General features: G+C 38.8%; 1 protein-coding gene across 3 annotated transcripts in view; it reads right to left on the reverse strand.

Annotated features, from left to right (window-relative positions):
* Positions 1–9,614, reverse strand: part of LOC115219465 — a 28,661-nt gene extending 19,047 nt beyond the window's left edge. Inside the window, exons 1-6 of one of the 3 annotated variants that reach the window (XM_036509173.1) lie at positions 9,458–9,614; positions 8,575–8,780; positions 4,931–5,053; positions 4,124–4,264; positions 3,649–3,803; positions 1,622–1,713 (exon numbers count right to left, since the gene is read on the reverse strand). In XM_036509173.1, the coding sequence (XP_036365066.1) occupies positions 1,622–1,713; positions 3,649–3,803; positions 4,124–4,264; positions 4,931–5,053; positions 8,575–8,695 (632 nt within the window). In that variant the 5' untranslated portion in view covers positions 8,696–8,780; positions 9,458–9,614. Of the gene's footprint in view, positions 1–1,621; positions 1,714–3,648; positions 3,804–4,123; positions 4,265–4,930; positions 5,054–8,574; positions 8,781–9,001; positions 9,065–9,456 lie in introns of those variants that run through there. The other 2 variants (XM_029789633.2, XM_036509174.1) reach the window with 2 other exon arrangements.
* Between the last annotated feature and the right edge of the window lie 2,886 nt (positions 9,615–12,500).

Genomic DNA, 12,500 nt, shown 5'->3' on the forward strand with positions numbered 1-12,500 from the left:
GGTCGATAAATTAAGTACCAGTTGCGCACTGGAGTCGATGTAATCGACTTAATTCCTTTGTCTGTCCTTGTTTGTCCCCTCTATGTTTAGCCCCTTGTGGGCAATAAAGAAATAAGAAACATTAGCACGCCGGACGAAATGCTTAGCAGTAGTTCGTCTGTCTTTACGTTATGTGTTCAAATTCCGCCGAGGTCGACTTTGCCTTTCATCCTTTCGGAGTCGATAAATTAAGTACCAGTTGCGCACTGGAGTCGATGTAATCGACTTAATTCCTTTGTCTGTCCTTGTTTGTCCCCTCTATGTTTAGCCCCTTGTGGGCAATAAAGAAATAAGAAACATTAGCACGCCGGACGAAATGCTTAGCAGTAGTTCGTCGGTCTTTACGTTTTGAGTTTAAATTCTGCCGAGGTCGACTTTGACTTTCATCCTTTCGGGGTCGATAAATTAAGTACCAGTTGTGTACTGGAGTCGATCTAATCGACTGGCCCCCTTCCCAAAAATATCGGGCCTTGTACCTAGAGTAGAAAAGAATATGTAGAATATGTAGCTAAGATATTAAAAAGTTGTAAATACGATCGTTTCATACATAGACATAAATTCATTTCTAGAATTTGCAAATATCAAAGTACTCATCAGTGCAGAAAAAATAGGAACCTAAAAATGAGCAGAGAAGTTGGACCTATGAGTTTCATGTCTATTTGTTCCTATCCTTGTGTAATTGTGATGAGAGCCGTGTCAATTATTAAACCACAATTAACAGATGAACGGTTAGGGGATGACATAAATATAGAGATATCGATAATTTTCTCTCTATAGATTAATATAGATTGGTTAATTATAACTCCATGTATGGAGCATAGTGCAAGTTAGAGAAATGTCCAATGAGAAAACGGTACCTAAAAACAGTACTTGGTATTATTTTTTTAGAAAATCATGAAGATGAAAAAAAGATTTAGTTTCGTAAAGCTTATAATAGAAAGTTCATGTAGAAAGTGATCAAAAATATAGGGGCAGAAGAAGGAATTTGAAAGAATGAAGTAGAATATTAAGTACTCGTGTTTATTCAAAAGCCGCATTTACGGTAATACGAAATAATAACAAAGGAGAAAAAATGAGGAAAAATATGATTACAATTATGAAGATTAAGGTTGTATGATATTTACGAAGTCTACTGTTAAGAAAAGTAAAAGCACAGGATGAAAGGCAAAGTCGACCTCGGCGGAATTTGAACTCAGAACATAGCGGCAAACGAAATACCTATTTCTTTACTAAACACAGAGGGGACAAACAAGGACAGGGAAACGGATTAAGTCAATTATATCGACCCCAGTGCGTAACTGGTACTTATTTAATCGACCCCGAAAGGATGAAAGGCAAAGTCGACCTCGGCGGAATTTGAACTCAGAACGTAGCGGCAGACGAAATACCGCTAAGCATTTCGTCCGGCGCGCTAACGTTTCTGCCAGCTCGCCGCCTTAGAGAGTAAACAATATTGTGACTTTACAGGGAATGGCCTCCCTGAAGTGAGGCATTTGTAGTAGTTGTAGTAATAAGGAGTAAATATTACGTAACAGTGATTATTTATGAAAAAAAAACATAAAGAACAAAAACAAACACTCACCGTACTTGAACGAACAGCTGGCGTTTATGGCCTATGTTTAGTATATCATACAACTGGCTGACGAGCAATTCAACATCGTTGCTTTTACAATACTGAAACAACGAAAATAGTGCCATCACAATTATTAATATTTAATATAATACGATAATGTAATTATTTCTACTGAAGGCACAAGGCCTTGGAAATTTGGGAGGAAAGGGGGCTGGTCGATTACATCGACCCCAATGCGTAACTAGGACTTATTTCATCGATCCCGATTGGATGAAAGGTAAAGTCAACCTCGGCGGAATTTGAACTCAGAACGTAGCGGCTGACGAAATACCGCTATGTGTGTGTATATGTGTGTGTGTGTATGTGTGTGTATGTGTGTGCGTGTGTGTGTGTGTGTATGTGTGTGCGTGTGTGTATTTATGTATCATATTAAAGCGAAAAAGTAGTGTTTGGTACAGGCACAGGCATGGCTGTGTGATTAAAAAAACATGCTTTGTAATTAAGTGGTTTCGGGTTCAGTCTCAAAGGGTGGCACCTTGAGTGCTTCTTACTATAGCCCAGGCCGGGGTCGGGCCGACCAATGCCTTGCGAGGGAATCTGGTAGACGGAAACTGGAAGAAGCACGTCGTATGTGTGTGAGTGTAATTTTGTTTGTCCTCTATCAATTACTTGACGTCCGATGCTGGTTTGTTTACAGCCCCGTAGGGTACCGGTTGGGCAAAAAAGATCAGATAAAATAAGTACCGGACTTGAAAATAAAGATAAAGTACTGGACTCAATTTGTTCGATTAAAACCTTTAATGCAGTGCCCCAGCATGGCCGCAAACCGATGATTGAAACAAATAAAAGAATATAAAGAAAGGATTAAATGACATAAACTGTTTCACACTTTTGCCAGAAGACAGCAATGTTTTCTTTGTTTTCGACCCCTATACTCATTAAAGATGAAAGGGAGGGTCTGTAGGAGTTGTGTTAGGGCTGCAATGCTGTATGGGAGTGAGACATGGTGTTTGAGAGAGAGAGAGATGGCAATTTTGAGAAGGAGTGAGAGAGCAATGGTCAGAGAAATGTGTTGGGTGAGGCTGTTTGATAAGGACTGAGGATTTGGTGGGGGTGCTGAGTTGTTGTTGTTGTTGTTAAGCAACAAGACGGGTAAGGGTGATTAAGTGATGGTCTAGGGCAGTGGTTTTCAACCAGGGTTCCGCCAGTACAGTCCAGGGGTTCCGCAAGAAGTTACAAAACTGCTAAAATCGGCAGTAATTTTTAATTCTCCTGTGCAGATATGTGTGCATAAGACTATTAAATTATTGCACAGGGGTTCCTCGAACCAGTGGAATGTTTCCTTGGGGTTCCGCTCCAGCAAAAAGTTTGAAAAGCACTGGTCTAGGGCTTAGGGGCGGGAGACCCCAGATCTTGGAAAAAAACTTTGGTCGTCTTGTTGTAGTCAAGGGCTCTTCGTTGACGCCTGACACCACTGGGAGGTGGCCCTCGAAGTCGCTGGAAATGGAGATCTCCAGGTCCAAATTCTTGGACGGCAGATGCTGGGGTTGGAAGAATCGGTGGAATGGTTGGCAAGGGCGAACGGAGAGAGGTGGTATGGGCATGTGTCGAGGAGGGATGAAGAGCATGTTCTGGGGAGGGTGATTGCGTTTGAGGTAAATAGAGCGCGAAAGCGAGGTAGACCGAGGAAAAGGTGGTGGGGGACAGGTAGAGGAGGAGATTGGGAGGGTTGGCTTGAGAAAGGAGGACATCCCAAACTGGGCAAGATGCTGTGAAGGCGGTTGCTATGGCATTGAGGTAGATCCGGTCACCACCGTTAACGGGGACAAAACCCGGATTTAAAACACTGGATGATGAGGATTTTATAGGATGTTGGTCGAATCCATGAACCCAGCGTTCAACCTGTGTTTTATTTTATCGAGTTCAAAGGTATGAAGGGCAAAAATCGACCTCGGCGCCATCGTTGTTTTCATTTTAATTCCCATTCTCATCAAAACTCAAATTATAAAAAAAGCACTTTCTAATCAGCGACTTACTTCATACATAAAATGCATCACCAACTTCATCTCTTCAACGTTCAGTAAAATGGCCGCCATCTTCTCGAGGCTATTGAAGGGGTTGTCCTTTGTTTTCTTCCTTAATGCAATTTTCGAACTCACATCAACCACTCCAGCGTTCTTTATGTGAGGGCCTATAAACAAGAAACACAGAAGAGACATTAAACCTTTACATTATTTACATTTTTTAGATTTGACGGATATTTGTCCTCATTTTGTTTGTTGTTAACAACACGTTTCGGCTGATATACTCTCCAGTCTTCACCAGGTGTCTTGGGGAAATTTCGAACCTTGGTTCTCATTCCTATACGAGATACTTTCTCAAGACGAATACCACAGTTTTATGGCTTTCTACGGTATATCCATTTTAATAAGATATACCGAATGCTATTTTGAACAAATGCTAACTTTTGTCGCTAATAACGAATAATGTATAGAGATTTCTAGAACTTACCAGGTGAAGAAGGTGTTCGCGATGATATGCTCCTTTTCTTGGCCAGCCGTCTGCCCAGACTTCCGTAGTTACTCTGGTTTTCATTTCGGTCAGATGTAGAGAGGTCTTCCGATGAAGGGACTGTCAGGTCCTTATCGTTCTCTGAAACCATATGAAAGAAGTCGTTCACAGGAGTTTCGGTAAAGTAACTGCGGGTAATGGAGGTCAAATTTGCTGGCAGGAAGGGTTTGTGAAGAACTAAAACCATATACAACAACAACAACAACAACAACAACAACAATCTTTTCTACCATAGGCAGAAGGCCTGAAATTTGGGGAGGGAGATGGTCGATTCCATCAACCCCAGTACTCAACTGGTACTTAATTTATCGACCTCAACACTCCTAACATCTGGTCACTTAACTCCCCAGACTGTATCCCCTTTGATTATTATGTGTGGGGCACAGTTGAGCGAGAGACCAACAAAACTCCTTGTAACACCAAAGATGAACTGAAGGCAAGGATTATGGCAGTATTGACCAACTTAAACAAGGAAACCGCCCAGAAGAGTTGCAGGAGATTCCAAAGTCATCTGGAGGCCGTGGTTGAAGCCGATGGCGATTTTATTAAATAAATTTACTCTTTAGTATTTCAAGATATTTTTATGTAATTTTGTAAATATATCTGTTAAAATGAGATGTCATTGCTATTTCCATTTTTGCGTAATTTAGACGACAGTTTATTTACCGCAACCTGTATGTATGTATATTTATTATGTGTGGCTGTGTGTTATGTCCATCCAAAAGATACGAATATCTTAATACTTACTGCTATCATCATCTCCATTTTGTTTTCCTCTGATCGGGCTTTGAAGTTGAGCACTGTTCTCTTGGTCTGAAGTCAGGAATTGGGATTGTGGCTGCTGCTTGGTCTCTCGGTTGTTGTCGTCAGCTATGTAGAAGAAAGAAAATCATGTAACAAGAAGATTAGTGAATATATATATATATATATATATATATATATAGAAATTCGGGGTGAGTACTTGATAATTGTAAGCACCTGTATATACCGTTTGGTGGTGTAGGTGGTGGAGTAAATTAATCAAAATAAAAACATGATGCCAAGGATTCAGCGGTACATATGTTTCGGGCCTTTATTAGACGGATTTATAACAATGCATAATGTATGTCTGTGGCCTTCTTCATCCGCGCACAACAACTTTCACAAGGACATGTATTACATCAAAAATTCTTGGTTGGGGATGCAAATCCTCTCATTCGCGTACGACATAATGCGGCAACAGCATAAAAATGAAGCGTCCATCTCGTTCTTCTCTCAATGTAGAATGAGGAAATTTGGATGTTGAAGTAATGTAAATAAATTAATAAATAAATATATACATATATAAATATATAAATGCAGACAGACGTGAAGGAACCTGGTAATAAGAGTAAATAGAGATAAAGATGGTGGGGCGAGAATTCAGGACGAAGGATAAAAAATATATAAAAAGTGTAAGTATAGAAAAATATAAAAATGTAGAGTATAAAGATATAAAGAGATATAAAAAATATAAAAAAATATAAATGAATATAAAGGTATAAAGTTATAAAAATAAAAATAAAAATAATAAAAAATGTAAAAGAATATAAGGATAAGGGATATATAGTAGTTACGGACCAAACATGGTGGTCAGGAAAATGACAAATTCTGGCTGTCATAAATCTTGGGTGTCTTAAATCAACAGGGGCGTCTGGGGACTTAGTGTATTGTAAATCAGAGTTGTTGAGCAGTTTATCTAGTTCTTCGTAACGTATTAAGTGGTCATCTTGTACATACGTACCCGCATGGATACATACACCCATATACACGCGCAAATATACGCACGCATACCCAGCTACAAGCATATAAGCATACATACGTACTCACGTGTAAACATATACAGATACACATATACACATGCGCATATATATATATACACACAACAGAATATGCATATATATACACGGACAATATACATGTACATATATGTATACAGACACACACACATACGCATATACATATACACATACACATATGCATACATATATATGCACATGTATACATATACACACATATACATACACACACATATACTCACACCCATACCCGCACACGCACATATATATATGTGTGCATACATGCACACCCACGTGTGCATACATACACGCCTACATACATACACACGGACCCACGCGCACGTATCCACACGCACACATCTGTGTGTGCGTATGTGTATAGACACACAGATGTGTGTGCGTGTGCGTGTAGACGTGAGTGCGTGGGTCCGTTTCTTTACATGCGTTTGTAGATTTCTTATATACATTTGTTATACATCGTTTAATATCTTATATCTATACCTGTATGTGTGGGCATCTGTGTATGTGTATGTAAGGGTATGCGCACACGCACGTATAGACACACAGATGTTTTTATTTTGATTAATTTATATATATATATATATATATATATATATATATATATATATATATATATATATATATATATATACATAAAGTTAATCCAAACATGAAAACACAAAGAGAAAACACAACAACGCGAGGACGTGGAACAAATATAGTATTATTGGACGCTCAGGAAGGAAGGGAAGACGGAGGAAAAAAAATCGCCAACGGTACACACGCGGTCACATTTTGAATATACATATATACGACGGGCTTTCTTCTGTTTCCGTCTACCAAATCCACTCACAAGGCTTTAGTCGGCTCGAGGCTATAGTAAAAGACACTTGCCCAAGGTGCCACGAAGTGGGACTGAACACCAGAACCATGGTAAGCAAGCTACTTACCACACAGCCACTCCAGAATAGCTAGAAAGAGAAGCGACAGACAAACAGATGGATTTCGCAAACAGCCATCAACATTTTCCATCCCAAGCGTTCTTCTTTAAGAAAATATTTATACGACGCTCTCGTTAGCATGCCGGACAAGATGTTTTGCAGCACTTCGACCGCCTTTACGTTTTGAATTTAAACTTCGTCGAGGTCTACTTTGCTTTACAACTTTTAGGGGTCGATAAAATAAGTACCAGTTGAACTCTGGGGTCGATCTAATCGACCAAGCCCTTCTCTGAAATTGCTGGTCTTGTGCTAAAACTTGAAAGTAGAATAAAAGCGGTGAGCTTGTCGAATCGTTGGCCCGCCAGACAAAATGCTTATCGACACATCGTCCGGCTTCACGTTCTGAAATCAAATTTCGCCGATGCCCACTTCACCTTTCATCCTGGGGTTCAATGTAATCCACTGACTCCTTACCCCCAACTTGCTGGCATTGTGCCAAAATTTGAAACCTTTGTTTATAGCTCTATCCGCTTCGCCTTTCAACGTTAAAAGAGATTTATTTCGCGTCTCTTGAAGATTTTAAATTCTTAAGACATAGACACCGTACAATTAGACATCGAAATTTATGGATAGAACTAAACGAATCTATGAATAAAAGAGAAAATCGAACCAGACTGTGTTTCTTTGACGAATTCTACAGTAAATGAAGCAGCTCAGTTTTGAAGGAGCTACGGTTTAAATTAAGTAGATCTACTCTATATCATATAGTGAGTACTTAGCCTTAAATTGTGGTTCATCCAACACTTATATGTATGCACACCACACACACACACACGCACTTACATATATACACACATACATTCACCCAAGAGTGGCTGTGTGGTAAGTAGCTTGCTTACCAACCACATGGCACCTTGGGCAAGTGTCTTCTGCTACAGCCTCGGGCCGACCAAAGCCTTGTGAGTGGATTTGCTAGACGGAACTGAAAGAAGCCCGTCGTATATATATATATATATATATATTATATATATATATATATATATTATATATATATGGTGTGTTGTGGTGTTTGTGTGTGTTGTGTGTCTGTGTTTATCCCCCCCCCAACATCGCTTGACAACCAATGCTGGCGTGTTTACGTCCCCGTAACTTAGCGGTTTGGCAAAAGAGACCGATATAATAAGTACTAGGCTTACAAAGAATAAGTCCTGGGGTCGATTTGCTCGACTAAAAGGGTGTGCTCCAGCATGGCCGCAGTCAAATGACTGAAACAAGTAAAAGAGTAAAAGAGATACATATATACGTGTGAGTGAGCCAGTATGTGTATGTGTTTGAATGTGTGTGTTTGTGCTTGTGGATGTGAGTATTTTCTTTGTGTGTGTGTGTGTGTGTGTGTGTGTGTGTGTGTGTGGTGGTGTGTGTGTATGTGTGTTTGTGTATGTGTACGTGCGTGCGTGTGTGCACATATACGTTTCTGTTTATGAGAAGGAAATTCGATGGCTTTCTACGCATCACGTCCAAATTCAAAATTTAATCACAAGCGAAATACTTAATGAGTTACCATTTAGATTCTCTGATTTTTAAAAATGAGTTCTTGGTGGTGTAGGGGGCTAGATAACATTATTCAACTCACCATTTTCGTCATCAGAATCGCTGTCATCACTTATCCAATTGAGACGAAACAGAGACGATGTCACCGGGATTTCATTGATTTTTTCTTCGTCGACATTTTCTTCATCTTCGTAACTATCCATCTTGACTTTCTGACGACATTTAACAGAGCCGATTTAACTTATTACTGATCTCCTCCTTGGTACGTACGTATGCGAAAACAAATTAGGAGAAGAGAGATAGGTACATAAATAGACAGATATATAAAATAGACAGACAGATAAAGAGATAGATAGATAGATAGATAGATAGATAGATAGATAGATAGATAGACAGACAGATAGATAGGTAGATAGATAGATAGATAGATAGATAGATAGATAGATAGATAGATAGATAGATAGATAGATAGATAGAGAGATAAAATAGACAGACAGATAAATTTGTACCAATAAATTTGGACCAGTTTGAATGCACCAGATAAAAGATAGATAGATAGATAAACAGATAGACAGACAAACAGTTAGGAGATAGATAAAGAGATAGACAGGTAGATAGGTAGGTAGATAAGTAGCTAGACAGACAGACAGACAGACAGACAGACAGGTAGATAGACAGACAGACAGACAGACAGATAGATAGATAGATAGATAGATAGATAGATAGATAGATAGATAGATAGATAGATAGATAGGCCGATAGATGGGTAGATAGGTCTACATTAACACACTCACAAACACGCATGCACGCACACATATAAACCCAGGCATACATTCTATTATTCATACATACACGCCTACATAAATACATTCATGCATACACATTTACATGCATTCACACGTATATACATATGTACACGCAGATACATATACACATATCGAAAACAAAGAATATTAGTACATACATTGGTATGAAGCGTTCCGTACGACGAAAGCAGACGACAGCCATGTATGAAAATGGCGCCAAGTAGTGGGCGACGCTAACAGTTTAGACCTGTGAAACAATGAGTTTGTTAGTAATTAGTGGTTCACTTCTAGGACGGTCATTGTTAAACAATGGAGACAAACCTAATGATACACAATGACTATTTGCTAGTGAGAACGGTAGGTGTCTGTCACCTTGTTAAAGCGAAAATAACTAAAACACCTATCTATCTATCTATCTATCTCTATCTATCTATCTATCTATCTATCTATCTATCTATCTATCTATCTATCTATCTATCTATCTATCTATCTATTTGTCGACTTTCTTGTCTGTCTCGCTGTATATCTATCGATGTGTCTATCTAATTAGTTGGTTGCCGACCTAAATATCACAGCATATTGCACATATAGGTCTTTACGGGCCAGTAGCAAAAAGCTAAGGCAGTTGAGCAACAAAATAAATTCTTTGCAGCAGTTACTTATTTTTCCCCTTCGTAGTTTTACGTTCAGTTTGAACACACATCGCTTCAAGCTTCCATTCAGTTGATAAATATATTTCTGTTTGTGTTTATTCGAAAAAAAAAAAAAAATCCCGATTTATATTATCTTTATCTTGGAGATAAATTTGTACCAATTTGAATGCACCAAATAAAAGACAGGAAGAAAAATAATTTATTTGATATGTCATTTATTTTATTGTCATAGTTTATACAAGTTGGGAAACTTCTTCGAGTTGTTGTGCACAGATTATTTGCTGTTCTGTTATCCATTCTGTAGGTGGCTAAACTCAGTTCTGTGACTGCTGGAAGAACGGATGGAAGAAGGAGAGGAAAAGAGTAAAAGAAATTAGCTTTCTCTGCTGACAAGTAGAGAGCATGAAAGTCGTATAGTTCCACGTGTGAGCCATGCGCGAAAGAGACGAAAAAAGGAAGAAAAAAGAACCCCCCCCCCCAGAAAAGTGGAATTAGATTCAGTTCGTCACTGCGAGTTATATAACTTTCACCCACTCTACTTGTCTACACAAAAAGGTAAATTCTTGTACTCTTTTCTCTCTCTTTCTATCCGTTTTCCTAGCAGCCATAGAACTGAATTTATACAAGTTGGAAAACTGGATGTAGGTCGGAGAACAATGGAAAGTAATGAGCTTATCTCGCTTGAACCGTATTTAACCTAAGAATGTTCATTTAAATAATAAAACTTATCTAAATTGAAGACGGCGAGCTGGCAGAAACGTTAGCACGCCGGGCGAAATGCGTAGCCGTATTTCGTCTGCCGTTACGTTCTGAGTTCAAATTCCGCCGAGGTCGACTTTGCCTTTCATCCTTTCGGGGTCGATAAGTTAAGTACCAGTTACGCACTGGGGTCGATATAATCAACTTAATCCGTTTGTCTGTCCTTGTTTGTCTCCTCTATGTTTAGCCCCTTGTGGGTAGTAAAGAAATAGGTATTTCGTGTGTCTTTACGTTCTGAGTTCCAATTCCGCCGAGGTCGACTTTGCCTTTCATCCTTTCGGGGTCGATAAATTAAGTACCAGTTACGCACCGAGGTCGATATAATCGACTTAATCCGTTTATCCCCTCTGTGTGTAGCCCTAAAGAAATAAGAACTTATCTAAATCTACTCGGCTATAAGTCGTACATTTTTCCCCTGAAATTTTCACCTAAAGCTGGAGGTGCAACTTAAAAGCGCATCGTATAAAAAGATCTTCAGATATTTCCTAGGTACAAGCCATGTCTGAAGTTCCGACACTTGGAATAACAGAAAAGGATAAAAATTTACATTATAAATAACAATTTCTAAATTGCATGGGCTTAATGAGATTACAGTTGTTGTAAGACATCTTCGGTTTACTGAAAGCTCGGTTACCGAACAACAACTATGTCGGCGCGATTCCTAATCGAACTTTGCTCTCCAACATCAAAAAAGGGACTTCTCTCAAATGAAACTAATGCTTGGTCTTCATGTGTTTCTGAATGGCTAATACATGTCTTCCCTGCCGTAATAATTACTTTCACGTGTTTTAGGTAATCAATTGGTAACATCAAGTTCGCGTTTTCTCTCTTTACCTCACACTCCAAGGGGAAGGCGTCCAAGCGCTTCGAAGAATGGTGAGAAGCAGTGAAGGAGAGAGAAAGATGTCTTGAAACCGGAGGCTTCGTTCGAATGTTTGCAAGAGAGTTGAATTCGCCAAAGGTATCCTAAGACCAGGTGTGTCATCAATTAGAAAGACTATTTTCAGTATGATTTACCATGGGGAGAATTTTTGATTTTTTAAATATATACACACATATACACATACATACATACATACATACAAATATACATGCATACATACACACACATACACACACACACACACATATACACACACTCACAGATACACACATGTATTCAATATGTACGTATAGGGTATCCCAAAATTCACCTAAAGATTTATAATATTAAAATATAAACCCTTATGTTACTTTTCGGATACCCTATGCATGCATACATACATACGTATATGCATAAACACACACACACACGCACACACATACATATATGTATGTATATGTCTGTATATGTACACACATATGTATGTATACACTCATGCATGCATATATATATATATATATATATATACATCCATACATAGATATACCACACATATGCCTGCATGCATGCACACACACATGCAAACAAATATACATACATATATAATACATATATACATACATATGTCCATGTATGCGTGGGCAGAATCGGTTGAATTAACACATTCGGATTTACATACACTGAAATTGATTACATAGACGCTTAAGTGAATCTGCGCACGCAGGTATTTGTGCAGAAATTGAATGCACAGATGTATCTCTATATATAAACGGCAGTTTGTCTGTCTGTGTGTCTGTGTGTCTGTCAGGTTGTACCCTCACCCTGACCACGGCTTTCAACCGATTCTGATGAAACTAAACACACACATAGCCCAATGTCATAATTCAAAACTAACGCAGGGAAAATTTTGAAAAGTTCCCCCAGTTCT

Source organism: Octopus sinensis, linkage group LG14, assembly GCF_006345805.1.
Source record: "Octopus sinensis linkage group LG14, ASM634580v1, whole genome shotgun sequence".
Classification (NCBI taxonomy): domain Eukaryota; kingdom Metazoa; phylum Mollusca; class Cephalopoda; order Octopoda; family Octopodidae; genus Octopus; species Octopus sinensis.